General features: G+C 43.0%; 1 protein-coding gene across 8 annotated transcripts in view; it reads left to right on the top strand.

The window, feature by feature from the left end:
• LOC149275476 (voltage-dependent L-type calcium channel subunit alpha-1C-like) overlaps nucleotides 1-20,987 on the top strand; it is a 163,689-nt gene that overhangs the window by 135,826 nt on the left and 6,876 nt on the right. For 2 of the 8 annotated variants that reach the window (XM_089504675.1, XM_089504676.1), the window contains 12 exons: nucleotides 782-983; nucleotides 1,327-1,485; nucleotides 1,801-1,911; nucleotides 9,264-9,347; nucleotides 9,862-9,945; nucleotides 15,239-15,271; nucleotides 17,219-17,347; nucleotides 18,179-18,244; nucleotides 19,049-19,140; nucleotides 19,760-19,925; nucleotides 20,392-20,519; nucleotides 20,731-20,827. In XM_089504675.1, coding sequence (XP_089360801.1) covers nucleotides 782-983; nucleotides 1,327-1,485; nucleotides 1,801-1,911; nucleotides 9,264-9,347; nucleotides 9,862-9,945; nucleotides 15,239-15,271; nucleotides 17,219-17,347; nucleotides 18,179-18,244; nucleotides 19,049-19,140; nucleotides 19,760-19,925; nucleotides 20,392-20,519; nucleotides 20,731-20,827 — 1,351 coding nt within the window. The remainder of the gene's footprint in view (nucleotides 1-781; nucleotides 984-1,326; nucleotides 1,486-1,800; nucleotides 1,912-9,263; nucleotides 9,348-9,861; nucleotides 9,946-15,238; nucleotides 15,272-17,218; nucleotides 17,348-18,178; nucleotides 18,245-19,048; nucleotides 19,141-19,759; nucleotides 19,926-20,391; nucleotides 20,520-20,730; nucleotides 20,828-20,987) is intronic. The other 6 variants (XM_089504674.1, XM_089504679.1, XM_089504677.1 and 3 more) reach the window with 4 other exon arrangements.

The raw sequence follows: 20,987 nt of genomic DNA on the forward strand, positions 1-20,987 counted from the left end.
CAGAGAAGAACAGACTTCTTAAAAGAATAATAGATTCTGGAATCATCTATTGCATCATCTTCTAAACTTCCTTCCATTATTAACAATGTGTCAAAAAAACCAAAAACGTTCTAAGCGAAACAACCATATCTTGTGATTAGTAACATTACCAAATGTTTCCATTATGAGTGAAAATGCTTTTGACGGATTCACCCCGGTTTCCCATCTGCCAGATTTTACACGGCGTTGAGTCTGCCAGATGTTTTTTTTTTGCGCAGTTTGGAACATTTTTGGCTCGAGTCTACACCACCAATTAACGCGATGCGTCCTAAAAACATCTGTATGCCAACGGAATCAAAGCCGCGCGCGTCCGAATCGCTTTCAATATATTGTTATTGGAGCGCAATAAGTGAAAAAGAGAAGCAAGGGGGATAATTTTATTAAATTAGCCACCGCTATGTGTATATATATATATATATATATTTGTATATATGTATATTTATATTTTTTTTTTCTTCTTGTAGATATTTGTATATATATATATTTGTATATATGTATATTTATATATTTTTTTTCTTCTTGTAGATATTTGTATATATATATTTATATATATATATATATTTGTATATATGTATATATATATATATTTATATGTATATATTTTTTTTATATATATATATATATAAAGCATAATGTATATTTTTTTATCTTATTTTTGAATGATTACTTTTAGAACCCAATGAATTTAATAGCTCTGTGTCTTTCTTCCCTAACGACCTCGTTTATGTCGCCCCTCGTCCAGGCTGCTGTACCGCGCCATCGACTCGCACACGGAGGACGTAGGTCCGGTTTTCAACCACCGAGTGGAGATTTCCATCTTTTTCATCATCTACATCATCATCATCGCCTTCTTCATGATGAACATCTTTGTCGGTTTCGTCATTGTCACCTTTCAGGAGCAGGGGGAGCAGGAGTACAAGAACTGCGAACTGGACAAGAACCAGGTAGCGCTCCGAGACCCCCAAAGGCTAAATATTAGATAGCAATGAAGTACCGTTAGGGGTAGGAGAACCTGGCGCGGGCTTAATCACCAGGGCAAAATAATTAAAGGGCATCCCGCTTGAATAATAGAGACACAGACAGAACATGGGCGTCAAATGAAATGGCAACAACCTATCAGGCCCTGCTGTTGCGTCACATGACTGTTAAGCGGTCCTGGCAAACATGAGTGAGAAGCTTTACTTGACTGTGTGACTTGTAAATGATTATGTCAGTGTTTTCCGGCTCCGCGGGCCACTTCTCCCGGCATTTGTTATTCTGACTGCTTTTTCTCGCCGTCCCCGGCAGCGTCAGTGTGTGGAGTATGCGCTGAAGGCGCGTCCCCTGCGGAGATACATACCCAAAAACCAGTACCAGTACAAAGTGTGGTACGTGGTGAACTCGACCTACTTCGAGTATCTCATGTTCGTCCTCATCCTCCTCAACACCATCTGCTTGGCCATGCAGGTAAGAAACGTTTATCGTACACCCTCGTAAATGTGAAGAACCGATAAGGCGATAGACCCCTGCGATACCCTCATACCCAGCAAACATTCCGAGCGCCTAGAAAAGAGGGGCGCCAGGAAAGGAAAATGGGGCACAGGGATTTGGTGACCAAAGAATGGACACTTGGGTGGCATGAGCTAACCAAGAGGGAGATCCCCAGTGGCATGATTCTCACTTGAGGCTGACTTAGAAATAAGATACGTTGAGTGAGAACTCCGATTTGATAAATGGTGGAGAAGACAGTGAGATGCGTTTCTTCTTCTCGTTTTTTTTTAGCACTACGGGCAGAGCTGTTCTTTCAAGGAAGCCATGAACATCCTCAACATGCTTTTCACCGGCCTCTTCACCGTGGAGATGATCCTGAAACTCATTGCCTTCAAACCAAAGGTAGGTACAGAGAGGCGCTGTGGACATAACGTGACGGGAGAGGGGACACGGCGTCTCACTGCTACGCCAGCTGCTGCCGAAGGCACCGCGGGGGGCATCTGGCACCCAACCCGGAATCTCGGTTTGCTCGTCTGCCGCAGGACAGGAGCTAACACTTTGATCCCACCTGATCGAAAGGAAGCGATTAATACAACAAAAACATGGTGTTACAGCCCTCTCTGGCATTTCAAGAGTTAAGGTCCCCTACTTTTGTGTTTGAACTTTGTCTTGGAGCCCCTCTTTTTTGCTTATAGTCCCTAATACCTGTGCCCAATAATACCGCTTTTACTTTCTTAGGGTAACACCCCTATGACACACACACACTGAAAGGGTTAACTTTGAATTTGCTACCTCCGTCTATGGGCTATTTCCCCTCCGAGCCCCCTTTCTGCCCTGGCTCAGATACCCTGGCCCCTTCTGTAAATATCACACGGATCCGCGACTCTCCGTTTAGCAAATAAAGCCTGAGGTTAACTCTCCTCCTCCATAAATGGGGGAAAAAAGCCCATTATTGGGTCTGCACTTAACCCTATGTTGATGTGTTCTCGGGAATACAAATAAAAGATCCTGTGGTGGCCATTTTTTCCCACGGTATTCACGTCTCGCACGTCGGGGGAGTCCACGCAGAGTCCTCCGGAGTCTCCCACACGATGTCTGGGCTAAAATTACTACGGGGCTCTGCCTTTAACCCCGTCACGGCCGCATGGGAGCATGCGAAAGAATTCTGCCCGTGGCATGAGAGCTGTACATATTTCCCTTGGGAAATCTGCGATTCTCAGCAATGAAGGTGAACGACCCGACCCGAGTGCCGCCAGGACCCCGCTCACAAGGGTTTCGTTTATCTGCTCCCCAGCCTTAACCCTTTTACTGCCAGAAGGGGCAAGAACACTCTGCTATCATAATAAATGGCGGACACGTGTAGGCTGACAAGGTTGTGGTTAACCGTTTAGGCCACCGTGCCCTGCCGGCCCCAGCCAGCCGAGGCAGCGGCAGCTTAGCAGCGGGAGTACTGAGAATCTCGGGGGACCTTATTTAATGTTTGCTGTTGGGGGCCACGTTGGGCAAGCTGTGGTTTGGTAGAACAGGGGCGTCCAACCTGTGGCCCTCCAGCTGCTGCAGGACTACATCTCCCATAATACTAAGGGGCTGGCTGAGGAGGATGGGAGATGTAGTCTTGCAGCAGCTGGAGGGCCGCAGGTTGGACGCCCCTGGATTAGAAGAAGGGTACTAGCTAATGGGGGGGTGGCTTTAATAATCCATCTGTTATTCAAGGATTTGCCTTCAAACCTCCCAATAAAGAGGAAGATGATGCACGATACTGATTAACCAACAAATCTCCGGAGCCACTGAGTAAAAACTAGGTGAAAGTAGTATTCCCAAACGTTTCTGAAGCATGCCACTTACTGCCACACTTTAAAGGACACCATTACATTGTGGCCAGCGAGTCATCCTCCTTTAAACGAGGTGAATTCCCTTGAGCGCCCTGACTTCGCGCTGAGTATAAAGTAACCCACCGGGGTATCGGGGCAATTTTATCATCAAAAGGGTTAAATTGGAAGGTGTGGCCAGCCCATGATTGACGCAGGTCAGGATGCCCTTTAAGTTTGCCCCGCTAGTAACAGTAGTGGCACTTTGAGGGCAGTTTGGGGAAATTCTGCTTCACATTAATACGGTGGTCTTCCATAGTAACAATGAGATTTGATTGGGGGAATCAGCTTAGTTGGTCGCTCTCTGCTGCCTCCAGTGGCAGGATGGGGGTATGGATAGGACACCAATGTGACATCAGTCCCAGGCTTGGAAGTCTGCCCCCTGGTGGTGGAGTCGAACGGCGGGGTTATGCGCATGTTGCAGAGTTTTTTGCAGGTGTCTCTTGGTTGTTTTTTTCCGCATCGTCCATCTGCGGCCCGGATCTCAGCTCTCCCTCCACCGCTCCGCTAACAGCTCTGCTCCTCTTTCCAGGCTGCCCGGCGCTGTAAAGACTGATTCCTGATGATTTTTCTTTCCCGTGTTTTTACTTTTTGCGTAATGTCACCTAATACATTGACTCCAGGAATGCATATTATTTACATCATACTAACGCCATGTCCTTCCTATATAATACACAAACATATTCTCAGGCCTCCTAATACACAGACATCAGGACCGCTACCTCTCACCCCTCCTAATACACAGACATCAGGACCCCTACCCCTCACCCCTCCTAATACACAGACATCAGGACCCCTACCTCTCACCCCTCCTAATACACAGACATCAGGACCCCTACCTCTCACCCCTCCTAATACACAGACATCAGGACCCCTACCTCTCACCCCTCCTAATACACAGACATCAGGACCCCTACCTCTCACCCCTCCTAATACACAGACATCAGGACCCCTACCCCTCACCCCTCCTAATACACAGACATCAGGACCCCTACCCCTCACCCCCTCCTAATACACAGACATCAGAACACCTACCGCTCACCCCTCCTAATACACAGACATCAGGACCCCTACCCCTCACCCCCTCCTAATACACAGACATCAGAACACCTACCGCTCACCCCTCCTAATACACAGACATCAGGACCCCTACCGCTCACCCCTCCTAATACACAGACATCAGGACCCCTACCCCTCACCCCTCCTAATACACAGACATCAGGACCCCTACCCCTCACCCCCTCCTAATACACAGACATCAGAACACCTACCGCTCACCCCTCCTAATACACAGACATCAGGACTCCTACCCCTCACCCCTCCTAATACACAGACATCAGAACACCTACCGCTCACCCCTCCTAATACACAGACATCAGGACCCCTACCGCTCACCCCTCCTAATACACAGACATCAGGACCCCTACCCCTCACCCCTCCTAATACACAGACATCAGGACCCCTACCCCTCACCCCCTCCTAATACACAGACATCAGAACACCTACCGCTCACCCCTCCTAATACACAGACATCAGGACTCCTACCCCTCACCCCTCCTAATACACAGACATCAGAACACCTACCGCTCACCCCTCCTAATACACAGACATCAGGACACAGACCTCTCACCCCTCCTAATACACAGACATCACAACACCTACCCCTCACCCCTCCTAATACACAGACATCAGGACCCCTACCCCTCACCCCTCCTAATACACAGACATCAGGACATCTAACACTCTCCTCCAAAGTCATGCATTAGTTTACAAACTCTGTATACATACGGGCACTTACCTCTTACCCCTCCTAATATCAAGACACCAATCTTTCCCCCCTCCTAATGCACATGCCTAACTATACAGACCTACTAACCCTCTCTACGCTAACTCTTGCCTGAGAGAGTGGACGTATATGTATCCACGTCTGTTATTACCAGCAGTGAAGGGGTTAACGCCCAAAGCAGCCTTTGGCTAAGATCCCGGTAGGACCGGGAGCCTTTGACAGATGCCACGCGGCACAGAAGATGTGTGTCCTAACATGTGACAGGACTGCCTGGGAACCACAGACCAGCAGGGACCCCTAATGTGCTTCTGCCCCCCATGTGCAGCCCGGGAATTCAATCATCTAAACAATCACACGCAGGATACTCAGCGCCGCGGCTTCCTGTGCGCAAAAAACATCACTTTACTAAGTGACATTTCAGATAAATTCAGCGAGTTTCCTCCGAGACGAGCAGATCAGATCACACAACTCAAAACATGATGGGAAGAAGCCCTGCCTGATCGAAAGTATGTGCTGTTAAAAGTAAATGTGTGTTTTACATACCGTTTTCCGCCTTTCTATATAGGCTGAAGGCAGATCGGCCCCCGTCTAGTCTGCTGTAAAGACTCAAACCTTAATCAGTCGTTGGTCTTGTCTTAGATTCAGACAGATGTATAGATCAACCTGGTGGGATAGCAATGCAGGAATTAGCCATTGCAGGCTTTACCTAAATGATCGCTACGGTGCAGCGATTAAAGGGAATTAAGGATTTCTAGCACTTGATCCAGCGTGTGAAGACATTAAATGCTCGGGGTGCTTCCACGTCTGGGTGCATATGAGCGAATTACATTTATGTACAGAAACACAGAATTTGATGGCAGGAAGGTACCATTCGACCCATAAAGTCAAGCCTCGATCTCGTCTTAGATTCAGGAAGCATATACCTGCCCCATGCATGTTTAAATCCCCTCGCTGTATTACACTCTACCACTTCTGCTGGGTGGCTCCTCAACATTTTCTAAGTTACAGAGAATTTAATAATATCCAAGAATCAGAACACGATCCGGAACAAAGGAAATAATCCGAAATAGTAAATATACAGAAATCAAAGACATTGGTGAACGTTGGCAATGTAGAGTTTATTGGGTGGATAAACACATTCATTCCGACCCATCTAGTTATGGACAGTCATCGCCATTGTGGGAACGTTTGGAATGCCATAACCCTCTACCTATTTCGGCGAATGCGCCACTATGCCCTAAATGACACTAAAATTACATTTACTAATGTTTGTTCCAAGTAAGGATTCATTTATATGGATAACGCATTGAAAGCTATTGTCTGCGATGACGTTGAGAAGATACATAGATGATGTCCTTTGTTGGGTAAGGCCATGTAGACAGTGGAGATAACTGATGGAGACTTCCATCCCTATGCACATTCCCTCTACTAAAAAACATTATGATGTTAGATAGACGGAGATGTCTGTCCACTTGAGGGCCGCATCTGCACCTTGGATCTCTAGTAAGATGTCCACCCATGGGATGTTCTTCTCAGCAGAGGAACAGGTAACATTCATACTGGAGAGCAGGTGAAGAACAGAGCAAAACCAAATTACATTATTGTGTAAAGCACCCAAAGGGACTCAAAATTAGACAAAAGCTCAAACATTTAAGAATTCATTCCAGAAGAGGAGGCCGTGGGGGGGGGGGGTAAATAGCAAAAGAACGGGAGGTTCAACCTATGCTGCAGGAACGAGTATAAACGGAAAGCGTCTTGAGAGAATAGAAATAATAAAAATAAAACAGGAAAGGAATTGAGAGAATAGAACAGATCTGATAACAGACAAATCTGATCACAAACTTCTGAGCTGATTATACCCGGCTAGCCCTGATCCAATTGGATATTGTATCTAGATTGTTACAATGTTCTGATCCGATACATTATCCGGGTTGTTAATATGTTCTAATGTGATACAGAATCTAGATAATTACTATCAATCTGATACTGTATCCAGATTGTTACTACATTGTAATTGGATTCAGTATCTAGATCGTTACTAGGTTCTATTCTGATAAAGGATGCAGATTATTACTAAATTCTAATCTCTGACAGTATCTAAATCATGACTATGTTCTAATATGACACAGTATCCAGATTGTTAACAAATTCTAATCCTATCTAGTATCTAGATCATTATCATGTTCTAATCTGATATATAATATAGATCATTACTATGTTCTAATCAGATATATTACATAGATCATTATCACCGGTATGTTCTAATCGGATATATTATATAGATCATTGCTATGTTCTAATCGGATATATTATATAGATCATTACTATGTTCTAATCGGATATATTATATAGATCATTACTATGTTCTAATCGGATATATTATATAGATCATTGCTATGTTCTAATCGGATATAGTATATAGATCATTACTATGTTCTAATCGGATATATTATATAGATCATTACTATGTTCTAATCGGATATAGTATATAGATCATTACTATGTTCTAATCGGATATATTATATAGATCATTACTATGTTCTAATCGGATATATTATATAGATCATTACTATGTTCTAATCGGATATATTATATAGATCATTACTATGTTCTAATCGGATATATTATATAGATCATTGCTATGTTCTAATCGGATATATTATATAGATCATTACTATGTTCTAACCTATACAATATCCAGATTGTTACTGTTCTAGTCGAGTGCAAGACTCAGGGTGTCAGACTGGGACCTTCCACTGTAGGAACATTTTATTTGGTCTTTTCTCTCTTTCCTTTTAGTTTCCCCATTTCATACAAATATGGTAAATTCTTCTGCCCCCCCCCTTCCTGTATTAACCCCCCCATTGCCATATTAGCATTTCCTGTTGTTTTCTACCCCTTCATCTTCTTCCCACCTCCACGTGTTTGTACCTTTTCACCACCGCGAGACCCCGTTACATATCGCACTGAATAAAAGTTATAGAGAACACAGACAAGAAAATGATCAGGACAGAGGTATCATCTCCTGCTTTTATTCCTCCCCAAGTGTTAGTCTGTATCACCTATTTAATGCTTTCATCTGGAAGCTTTAACCACCGATGTTTTCATAATCATTGCAGACCCTGATATATTTGCCTTTTACATAGAATATTCTGGCAGATCGGCCCCATTCGGCCACCCATCGTGCCTGTTTTTGCTGCTGTAAAGATTCAGACCTCAGTCGGTCTTCAGGAGCCGTATGCCTATCCCATGCATGTTTAAATCCCCTCACTGTATTAACCTCTACCACTTCTGCTGGGAGGCTGTTCCACTTTTCTATCTCCCTATCTATTAATATTTTCTTAGTCACTTTTCTAAGATATTTAAAGAAAAACTGGTTTGAAAAGTGGTCTTATCACCATAGCAACCAATGAAATGGTGCATTCAGTAGGAGCACCCCATTGCTCGTTATGGTAATAGAAACATAGAACTTAATGGCAGAAAGATTTGATGGGGATTTGATGGTACAATTAGCAGGAATATTCTTTTGGTTTATATGTTTATTTCTCACAAGTTAGAATTTTGCACAAGAATTGCTCCAGTTTTATGATAATAAATAAACATGACTTGGCCTGTCAATAAATAAATAAATAATAAATAAATGTAAAAAAATATAAAAAAAATTAAAATAAATAATAATAAGGATAATAATAATAAATATATATATATTTACAGGACGTCCCTTGCCAACGCGCTTCACTTCACCTTGATATACACAACAGTCACAGGCAAAAAAATCTAAATGTTTGGTGTCGACGCTTAACCCCTTCACTGCTGGCTCAATTTTTTTACATTTTTTTTTAAGTGTATCTTTAGCCTGTTAACACTGTGAAACCGGGGCTGCAGATGCTGGGATGGCAGCAGCTTGATGTGGGTGGGTGGGAAAGAGGTGGGATGGTCGCTCGGCCCTTCCTGTGTCAGAGGGGCCTGCAACAACTTAGATTGTGAGCTCCTCTGGCAAGGGCGGCGGTCGAGCGCTGCTACTGTATTTGACGTCTTAAGTCTGTCTAACAATCCTTTTTAATTCCCACCCTGCCTTGCCTCCCGATTCCCCCATGTAGGGTTATTTTATTGACCCTTGGAATGTCTTTGACTTTCTCATCGTAATTGGCAGCGTAGTTGACGTCATTCTCAGCGAGACCAATGTAAGTATCTCCTCTCTCCCCCCACCCCATCCCTGCACACCCCTTCTCTCCTCTCCCCTTCTCCATGCTGGTTTGGGTGCTTCTCTCTGCCCTGTTCCTTGGTTATGTCTTTACTGATCTTGCAGACTCCTTTTCCTCCCCAGTGAGAATGGAACGAGAGAAGGGAACAGTCCCAATTGTACCCCATGCCAGCCAGAGGAAGGGGACAGAAGGGGCTTTTCCTTGTCTCATCTATTCTCACCCTACAGCATTTGTTACATTTTTGGAGTGTCATTGTGCAGTTTAACAGGGTAAACCCAGACGCCGAACACAAGAGGAGCCATATCAATATATATATATATAACGCCTCGTAACCTTTTCCTAATTTTTTGGTTTTTTTTTGGTTTTACTCTTAATTTTTCTTTCCATTTTTCCCTCGTTCATGCTTTTTATTTTTTCCTTTCCTTTGATTTTCTCTTTCTCTCTTTCTTTCTCTCTTTCTTCCTCCCTCCAATCCTCCCGGGCTCCCATGTAGCACTATTTCTGTGATGCATGGAACACATTTGATGCACTGATTGTAGTGGGTAGCATTGTTGATATAGCCATCACAGAGCTAAACGTAAGTAACCATCGTCTGTCCGTGACTGTGGCTGCACAACCTTCCCCTCCTCGTTTTGTCTTTCCTCCTCTTCGTTTACTCTTTTTATGTTTTTTGAATTTATTTATTTTTTAAAAACTCTATTTTTTTTTATTATTTTTTTTCGGAAAGAGTTAGGATTTTGATTCTTGCGTATTCTCCTCCTGGCATGAAATTAACTGTATAGCAGGACTGGCGGATCACAGAAAAAAAGTCTTTTTTAAAAAAAAAAAAAAAAATTTAATATTTTTCTCTTTGAAATTTTTTTTTTTTTTTATATTTTTGTCTTTTTAAAAAATAAATATATATACATAGAAATAGGCAATAATAATAAATATTACCATTCTCAGATTATATTTATTAATTGGTTACGCTTTATAAGGTGGTTTTTAAGATATTTTGTTAAAAAACTATATATATATTTATAAGCTTTGGACTCTGTGGACACTCATCAGACCTCCGGTTTCTGAACCAATTATAAAACAGGTTACAGAGTTGTTAAATAGCCAATGAGAAAGGGGGATGATGAACTGCATGCTGGGATCAGCTGAAATATTTTATTAAACTTACCTTAACAGCGCAATATTAAAAATGCTATTTTTTTTGAGTCTTTAGAATGAGTCTTTAATGGCAGACCCTGTACCATAAAAAAACAAAAAACAACCCTGCAATTTCAGTTTCACCTTGATAAATATGATGTCAGGTATCTTGTGTTACATTTACATCACTGATTGTAGCAGCTTCTTCTTCTTCGGTCCAACCCTGACCAGTGATAATCTTTAAGCGTGGCTATTCCATTTAAGCGAATGTCTTTTGGTGAATTCTGGAAGTAAGATGGGCTATAGCAGGGTTTAGTGAATAGAGCCCAGGTCGATATGTTGACAGGACCCTAATATGACTTTTCAGGACAGGATCCAACCCCCTTCCTGGCTGCCACGGTGTCACGTTCTGTGATCTCAGCCCGTTCGGCTTCCGCCAGCTCCTGCTATACAGTTCGGGCCCTGCTCTCCGTAACCTGGCATGATATAATCATCTGTTTCTCTACAGGCTTTCTTGTTCTCTTTTCTCTCCGTTTAAAACAATCACCGCCTATCCCCTCTGCCCATAAAAGTGATGTTACCAGGGCTTTCTGACCCATTAATCCTTTACGATTAACCCTCGAGCGCAATACGTTTGCTCTTCATTTCTAATTTGTAGCTCACACCTCTGTCCCATAAAGGGTTAAGTATATCTAGAGAGTTCTGATTTGTTTGTTTTTTTGTCATTTTTGTGTTATAAAATAATGTACGAAACATCAAAGAATGTGTAGAAAGAAAAAAGAAAAAGGAAAATGAATGAACATCGTATAAGAGGAGCAGGGAGTGATAAAGCATTACCACGGGCTGTGTTATAGCAAGATCTTGATCAATAGTTTTTAACTTTAATTTGATTTAATTTAATTTAATAACTTTAATTTGATTCATTTAATTTATTTAATTCCCCGCGTTTTAGACGGGTTTTAGATTGGCCACGCCCTCTGTTGCTAAAATGTGACATCACGTATCCTTTTATGGATAATCTCAAACTTAAGGGGTTATGAGGTCACATATGTCATTAATAGTGGGCGGGGTCTTCCACCTTCCCAGGCAGCATACCCACAAATCTGGGATGGGACTTTACATTGAGAGGAGATCTGGACTTGAGTTCTCCTCAGAAACCTTCTCTACTAAAAGGAAAGCTGCCGAATTTACAGAACCTCGCTTCGAAATGATTTTCACTACAAGTACAGCATCCTCAGTGGCCCCCCCCTGAAATTCTCTAACATGCCACCCCTGCCCTTGCCCATGCCTTGGATAGGGCTAACATTTCTGTGGCTGCCCACAGATATTCTCAAAGCACATAAAAAGATGGTTAATAAAAATATTTAATAATTAAATTTCTAAAAGTAAGCTATGTATGGGATTCTTAGTGTTCCTAAAAATAATGTAAAACAAGAGGTTATGGCAGGTCATTAACAGGATATATTGATGGCTTGTGAGTACTTTCCATAAAAGGATCTGTGATGTCACTTTTTATTAACGGAGGGCGTGGCCAATCTAAAATAAACAATTCTATTAGCCTGCTTAGATTATGTCATGTAAATGTTCTTCATTCTTAACCTCTTAATGACAAAGCCCGTACATGTACGGGTTCAAAATGCATTGTTTTCAATAGGTTTAGGGACCGCCCATTGTCCTTAAGGGGTTAAACCAATCAAATGCCCCATGAAAATAGAGACCAGTAACATAGACGTGTAGTACTGGGGTAATTACCCCATTAACTAATTAACCCTAGCATAAAGGGAATTAAACATGGCCGTCTCCATGAAATGTATTTTTTTTTTACTCTAGCATAGGTATTACTCAATTCCAAAAATAATTTCTTAAATCTAAGCATATATTAACAGAAAAAAAAAAAATCTATGTGCTTTTTTGGTGATGAATAAAAATGTCCTCCTAATTAGCGACTTTAAAAGCCAGACACCACCTGTCAAAAATGTATGATAATCGTTAGAACATTAAAAACTGCAATTATGTTGGCAGTTCTCAAAAGCCTCACATTTTTTAAATCTATTTTAATAGAATATTTCTTTATTATTAATATTAGCTGTTGAGTTCTTAATTATGAGTTGCGAAGAACGCCTTCTAACCCCTTCCCATCTTCTGAATTTCCCGCGGATGATAAAAAAACAATTATTTAACGGATACAATAGGTCACTTAGGAGAAGAAAAGCCAATTACATGAGAAAATGACTTTAAATGTGATATTAAGCAAATCTCATCGGTGGCTTAACCAAAAAAATGGGCTTGATTCAATGACCAATCTAAAAATGTATTGGTCTTCGTGATTCTACTACAATTAAATAGACGATGTAGTCCTTTAAATGCCGACGAGCGGATATGTAGCGTAGAAGAAGCCACTTTACATCATATCTGATGACCCCAATAATATCTTTCCACTTGCCACCCCTTTACTTAACATCCCGTACACGGGTGATACATAATATTAACTGTAAAATAATAAAATAATAATATTATATTATCAAATATATTCATTTAACACAAAACAAACATCCATACTCGCATTACTAGCTCTACTACCACATGAGCTGCAATGAGCTTCTGCGGTGGCAATAATATGCAATAGCATAGGTTAGGAATTTTTTCTTTGATTTTCTTTCAGCAGTGAGCATTGGTTCTCAGATTTTTTTATTTTGGGAGTGTAATTGCTTAGCTGTGAGTATGACTTTTTTGGGGGCAAAAAGTTTATTTTTTAGATAGGTCAATGATTCAAGCCCCATATATCCACCTTTTCCTGTTTTATTGATTCATCTAAAGTTCTCGGGTTAATTAATCACATTGAGATCTTGTTGGGATTACCATGATTAATGAATTCCCTCGATTCGGTTTCCGAATTACTGGGTATGTAGATTACACACTGATGCCATACCTACCCATGAAGACTCAGATTTGTATAGGAGCCATGTGTTAGATGTTTGCATTAACCTGTTGAATGCCAGGGTGTTAAAAAAACGTAACATCTAAAAAATATTTACTCCCTATGGCCCCAAATTAATTAAACTCATATAGAAAAAGATTAGCTGAAATAAGATTTTCTATGGTCTTAAGATCTTCTCGGCTGTCAAAAGATTTAACTCTTTATTGTATCAGAGCCTTTGCCCCCTTTCATCGCTAGAAGGGATTAACCCCCTCTTTTCTTTATACTAACTATCTCTTACACCCCCTACACTGTCTCTTATACCTTTGCCTTGTGTTCTTCGCTGTGGTGGCTCCCGTGTGTAAAAAGGATAGGCGACCCGTTAATGGTGGATAGAACAACGTTACATTGTTACAAGTAACTTTACACATTTGTATTTTATTCTCTCCAAATTAATTAAATAACAATATTCCCCCCAAAAATTGTATATGCAGGGGTGTATTAAACCCACTATATCTGCCTCGTTAAACGAGCAATGTCTAATGCGAAACTATGTTCTACAATACTAAATTCCGCCAACATTTTTAAACAGAAATATAAAATTTGAGGCAGATCGGCCCCATCGAGACTCAAACCTTAATCAGTTGTCGGTCTCGTCTTAGATTCAGGAGCCGTATGCTGATCCCATGCATGTTTAATACCCTCGCTGTATTAGCATCTACCACTTGTGCTGGGAGGCTCTTCCACTTATCTACTACCCTCTTGGTAAAGTAAACCTTCCTTCCATTCCATCTAAGCCATCTAAGTATCCTAATGCCCCAGTGTTGGTGCAATAGTTAGTAGAGCTTTCATGTGCTAACCTTGACATTTTGCCAATGATGTCTGGTTAGTTTGTAGCCGGTACGTTTATCTAGATTAAAAAGGACCAAACTTCTCAGCTTTCTCCGGGTCGGCCACACGTAGCCTTCTAACTTTAGTTAGTTTATTTAACTAGTCACCGGTAATGTTACCAAGGCTAGTAACTTCACCTGGTGAGCCGAACGAGGACAATATCCCATAACGGTCCATATCCCATAACGGTCCATATCCCATAACGGTGGAAGGTAGCACTTTCTGTTAGAGATCCCCGTAACTGACGTTTCCGTAGCCATTTGCGTCATGTCCATCATGATATTTACATCACCCGACCACTTGTGACATCATGAAGCACGCAACGTTCCCTAAAACGCTTCCTGTGGTGATGTCAGCAGACGGGATACTTTTTCAACGAGTGGTCTTTGTTCCTGTGGGAATTAACAAGGAAGGGTCTGAAATTCTGATTCTTTTTTGCTATAAATCCTCCAGGAACAATTTTTTTTACTTTTTTGGCAGTTAAAAACCTTTTCCTTTTCGGTGAGCTGGCTACCGCTAACTAACCCTGTTATCTAGTAACTTTGCATAGTCCGGTTGCCCCAAACTAAACTGTTAACGTAACGCCAACCCTCCTCCTTTTCCCCCCGCGGAGATGGTATCGTAGCCTACCTTTCACTATTAAGTGAATAAGACCCCCTTTTACTTTTGTCACATTCTAAAGGAACGAATGATCAGAATTGAGCAAAAACAGGACAGGGTAGGAGGAGAATGCTACAAATCTAATACTCCAGTTCTGTAGGTCCCAGGTTTCAGGGTTGTATGACGTATTCTGTACCGCTAACATTTAGCTTGTGTACTTTGCTTTTGCCCCCCGCCGCCCCCCTCTGCTCCGAACTTTGAATGTATTTTCCCACCCTGTGGATCTAGCCAAAAATTACATGTTATCTCTGTCTACCTTTCTTTAAAGCCAGGTGAACATGCCCAATGCTCCTCCTCCATGGTAAGAATAATACTCCACTCCAGAACACGTATCACCTTCCTACCTCTGAAACACTGTATCACTCGTGTGTCCCCTTCTCAGCGGGGGGCTCTTCGAACCTTGTCCAACCTCTCGCTATCTCTCTGCATGCCCTGTGGCTTCTATGTGGTGTTTGGTCTGGTGTCTACTGAGCTGTGGATCTGTCGTTTTTATGTTTGTACCACTTTTTTCGTACTTGTAAGCTTCTCCTGGATTCTGTTATCTCCTTCGCTGCTAGAAAGGAACGGTCCGGCCGTTTTTTTCAAACCTTTCCGGCAGATTAACCTGGAGACAACGGAACGGTTAAGGTTCTTGCTGAGAACGATGCATTCAATCGTACCTATAGGATCGGCAATATTTGTTAAAGCAGGTTAATGTTTGGCTGTAGGACAAAATTCAAGACCAGGCAGGTTTATGGTAGGTGCTTCTCCCAACTCTCCCTCACAATGATAAACCCATTGGGAACATCTCCTCACTGGAACATATTTCATTATGGACCTTCAGAGACGGCCGTTAGGTAGACCTTTACATTATATTTGCTGGGTTTGCCCTCAGAAAAGCCCATGCTCGCAATATATATGCATGTACATCTTCTGAAGTTGGTCTCCACAACCAGCTGATTAGAGGTCCACCTCGTAGGTGTGCAGGCAAATGAACGAACCCCATAATGTATCAGAATGTATACAATGTATCAGAAGATCCTGAGGAGATACAGTTGGGTTGTCAGGTTCCGAAGACATTGTGGCCTTTAGTGCAAGGATAGTCCACGAAGAACTCTAGTGGCTTGATTAGTTGCTATAGTTAAGATCAGAGCGTTTACCCCTCCAAAAAAATATAATTTGTGGATGTAGCCTAAAAAACCCAGAATTCTCTGATTTTTGTTGGCTGGTTTTCAAGTCAAGCTCACTTAGAATTCACAACCATTCAACAGTTGCTTTAATTTGATTGTGCAGCTGTCACCGTAAAGAACCACAGACGCCGAGCGGGGTTTTTTTTTTTTTTCTGTTTTTATTATTTTTTTTACTATTATTTTTACGAACTGTACTGCCAGTAGGGCTCCAAATAAAAGGAGGGCAGCCCTGCGCACCTTCTCAGCAAGAAGTAACAGTGTTCCGTTCTCTCGCCAGTTTGATGCTTTTCTTCCAGCAGGTGTGTGTGTTTTGGGAGAAAAAAACAAAAAAAAATGTAAATTTTCTTTAGGGGCAATTATTAGTGTTAGCGCAAGTTGTATATCGGTGGGGCGAGCCAAAGGTTCCATAGTTTGAAGGGAAAATGACATATAAAAATAAAATAAGAAACCTTAACCTGAATTGTCAGACAGCGATACACAAGGTGAGACCTGGATATTCTTTGAGATGTTTTCCCCGCATCTACAAGGACAACAGATAAAGGCCATACCTGCTAAACATTATGGTAAAGAAGTCCAAGTCGCAAGGCACTAATATGAAATTGGTTCTTGGTATCTGAGTATTGGCAACCCAACCCTAGGAACCAAGACTCATGGTTAACTCTAGTTTGGCATCTCCACTCAAATGGTCCACATTGGAGATGTCATTGAGGACTCGTGGGTCTTGCTCTGTAGGATGGGTCTAACCTCCAGCACCGTGCCAGTGAAGATTACGGCCCCCCATTCAGTCAGATGCCATTTATGCAATTAACAATAGAGAGGTAATTACTCAATGAAAGCCCCATTTATTAGAAGTCGTCTAGTTGGGGACTACAGTAGGGCCGCTTGTCCTCGGGTTAGCTCCCGTTATGAGGATGTCCTTGTAGTGGACAGTATCTGGGTTTTGCAGGAAAGGTAAGATATATATATATCGTATATATAAGTGCAGAAGTCATCTTCTTGAGCTCCATAGATGGGTCTCCCTTACCTCTTTTCCTGCCCCGTGTGCTCTGTAACCTACCCCACTCTACTCTGGATTCCAGAATGTGGAGGAGAACTCCCGAATCTCCATCACCTTCTTCAGGCTCTTCCGAGTCATGCGCCTGGTGAAGCTTCTCAGCCGCGGAGAAGGGATACGCACCCTGCTTTGGACTTTTATCAAATCCTTCCAGGTAACAGAATATACTACATCGGGGAAAAGGTATTAACCTGTTGTTTAACGCCCCACCGGTGGCATTGCTTGCTGTGGATAAATTTATAGAGGCAGAATTTGCCCCCCACATTCCCCACTTAGTCAACCTGCTAACTCTCTGGCACCGAAAGGGTAAAGACGAGACAGAACATTGAAATGTTTTCGCTGTATTCGACAACAATCACAAATAGAAAGCGAGTATCAGCCGTATATAAAGACATTACAATATAGTTCCCGGAGGGGAAGGGGTTGTATTAAATGTTTAATTAGTTTCCTTGGCCCGATGCCCCTCCTTGGGTAAAATACCCCCCCCCAGGACACCCCAAGGGCTGCTGACGTCAGAGTGATGTCAATGTGATGTTGCTCTCTGGTTAAATGATGTCCCTGTCGTATAACATAATATGTATGCGGAGAGTCAGCGCCCCCTGCCTGACAGACCGAGAACTACAGCTCCGTGGTATTTATTTATCATATGAAATGGGTTTTGGATGTAAATATTTCATATATATGATCAAAATAGAACATTAGAGGATGGAGATGAATTATTGATCTTCGTTATCAATGGGCCTTTTTTAGAGACCCCAAGCCTTCTTTCCTCCCCTGATTGCCCCTCTTTTCTAGGCGCTCGGAATGTTCGCTGGGTAGGAGGCCATTTTGAAGCGTTGGCGGGGGGGGGGGGCGTAGTTATGAGCACCGCATTTTACGAAGCCGAGAGAATGTTGTAAATGACCTCTGACTCTTTGGGTTCTTGACCCATTCTTTGGTAACAGTTCTTCCGCCCCTGACCGTAGACTTGTCCTGTTCCCCGCAGGCTCTCCCGTACGTGGCTTTGCTTATTGTCATGCTCTTCTTCATCTACGCGGTGATTGGCATGCAGGTAAGCGGGACGGCTGCACTACATATTTGGTCTTTTGTTGCCTTGAGGAACTCTCCATGGTGCCCTAGGCCAGGAACCCCTTCCAAGTTCTCGCTGTTTTTGATACCCCAGACTTTAAGCTTCTGCTCCCCGGTTGGGCTGGAGTCTGCGGCCAATGGATCCCATTGGTGACCCGGCCAGGCTCCTTACATATATTATACATTATATCAGTGCCGGCAACCAAGCAATATATAGGCATGGCCCCCCAAGCACCTTGGGCCTAGAGGCTCAAAAAGAGGTAGATAAGACCTCAGCAAGCACTCGCTCAACAAGCACTCACTCAACAAGCACACCTCCTTCTTCCATAGCTTTTCAACCAGTCCCATCTTTTACCAGGTTCCAGTTGAGTTGGTTGTAGATCTGGTTGTAGGTTGGTCGCCATTCTGCCCAATTTATGGAATATATCGCAATCTATGGAGCTCAGAACTCTTTAGTAAATATGAGGGGGGCTTCTTGTAAGCCATCTCGGATGAGTTAGCATTTGTTACCAAACTCAACTGCCAACTCAATTCAACTTGACCTTTAGTGACTAGAACCTTGAGAGCCCGTGAAGAGGCATTTAAGATGGATCTGCCCCAATTAGCTATTGATTTCTTCGTTTTTTTTGGAAGGACATAGTGAACCCCCCTACCTCCTCTGTCTGGGTCCTGGGGCATGGTCCAAACTCCACCAACAGGGCACCATTGACCCACGTGTTTTGTAGCCGCAGACTCCTAGCAATCCATTTTTTTGCTGGAAAAGGCTGACTTACTTTTTTTTTTGCAGGTTTTTGGAAAAATTGCTTTAAATGACACCACAGCAATCAACAGAAACAACAACTTTCAGACGTTCCCTCAGGCTGTTCTGCTTCTGTTCAGGTGAGTCCCCGGGGGACGATGGTAATGCGGGGGTCCTAAATGAGCCGACCCTTTTACAGCCCATCACATAGGGTTCTAATAATGATCCTTGTGAAGCTTGTTGGGAGGGAAATATATTCTTAATAAATCCACCTGTGTTCAAGCAGCTGTGATAAAGCAGTGACAAAAGCACCAGATCTGCCCTGTTCATTCAGATTTTGGGGTGAAAATGAGAGAAACAAGGGCAATCCCAGAGATTTTGTAAAAGTGGGCTACATCAGTTAATAGGGCGATTCAGTTTAGTGTTGCCCACCCATGTTAGGTGCAGAAGTGCATCGATGGGGCATGAACCTGCACTCACTTAACCATTTGCTGTCCAAAGTACAGAGGGTGACGGGCGTTGCTCAGGAGTTTATTGGGCGGGGGGGGGACCTGTTTCTCACCAAATGTAAAGCATTTGGTCAAAAGACAAGGTGTTAGAGTTAGATTGTAAGCTCCAAGGAGCAGGGCCCACGTCTCCTTCTGTAACCTTCTGCGCTATGGAATCTGCAGGCGCTATAGAGATAAATGGAATAGAGGGCGGCGGTAAAAATTCCTGAATTTACCATTTTATCTCTTAAAATCAACCCCCCCCCCCCAGGTGTGCCACGGGGGAGGCCTGGCAGGAGATCATGCTGGCCTGTCTCCCCAACAAAAGGTGTGACCCCGAATCAGAGACGCACCACTCCAGCGAGGGGGAATACTCCTGCGGCAGCAGTTTCGCCGTCTTCTACTTTATCAGCTTCTACATGCTCTGCGCCTTCTTGGTGAGTATGGATCCCGCGGGCAGCTGTCGTAGGATTCTATACCTTTTACCTGTTATCGTGTTGATCATGTGACAATTTAAAAGTAAAATCTAACGTTATTGAGAGAGTAGTAGATGCATGGAAAAGCCTCCCAGTGGAATAGGTAGATGTTAATACAGTGAGGCTATTAAACATGCATGGGATAGACATACGGCTCCTGAATCTAAGACGAGACCAACGACTGATTAAGGTCGTTACAAAGTCTTTACAGCAGGAGAAACGGGCGACTAGACGGGGGCCGGATGGGGGCCGATCTGCCGGCAAATCGTCCTGATCTTGTGTGAAGTGATCTCAAAATGCCCGTTCCACCAATCAGGATGCAGCTACCCCCCCCCCCATTCTAAGTATTAAGTATTTCTGCCATTTTTATTATTTCCGCATTTTGTGAGGCTGTTAAGAATAAAACGTCGGGCGTTTCTCTCCGCAGATCATTAATCTGTTTGTCGCGGTCATTATGGATAATTTTGACTATCTGACGCGGGATTGGTCCATATTGGGCCCTCATCATCTGGATGAATTCAAACGGATTTGGGCAGAGTATGATCCAGAGGCAAAGTAAGGACCCCCAAATTCATCTACACAGTAACACAGGTGTTGAGCCAGACCACAAGGGCCCATGTTGTTCAGCAAAGGCATAGAGCTGATTGCTCTCATGTATCATGATATTTTGTTTATTATATATATATGTCCTCTGTATGTACGCAGTTTGAATAATGTATGTTAATGTCAGGCATGTACTGACCCCCCCCGCCCTTACTCTCTCCAGAGGCCGGATCAAACATCTGGACGTGGTGACCCTGCTGAGGCGGATTCAGCCCCCGCTGGGTTTTGGGAAGCTGTGTCCGCATCGTGTGGCTTGTAAGGTAGAGAAATGTCACGCTGGTCTACGCACAGGGGTGTAATGTAGGGGCTGCTGCATGGATACTCAGGTCTAGGGGCAGGCAGGCCCAGGGGGGGCATGGGGGCAATTCCCAGACCAAAAGTCTCCACAAAGGGTCAGCCCGACCTGGAGAGAGGGGAACG

This window comes from Sceloporus occidentalis, unplaced genomic scaffold (genome assembly GCF_023333645.1).
Source record: "Sceloporus occidentalis isolate IW3139 unplaced genomic scaffold, rSceOcc1.0.p SCAF_284, whole genome shotgun sequence".
In the NCBI taxonomy this organism is placed as follows: domain Eukaryota; kingdom Metazoa; phylum Chordata; class Lepidosauria; order Squamata; family Phrynosomatidae; genus Sceloporus; species Sceloporus occidentalis.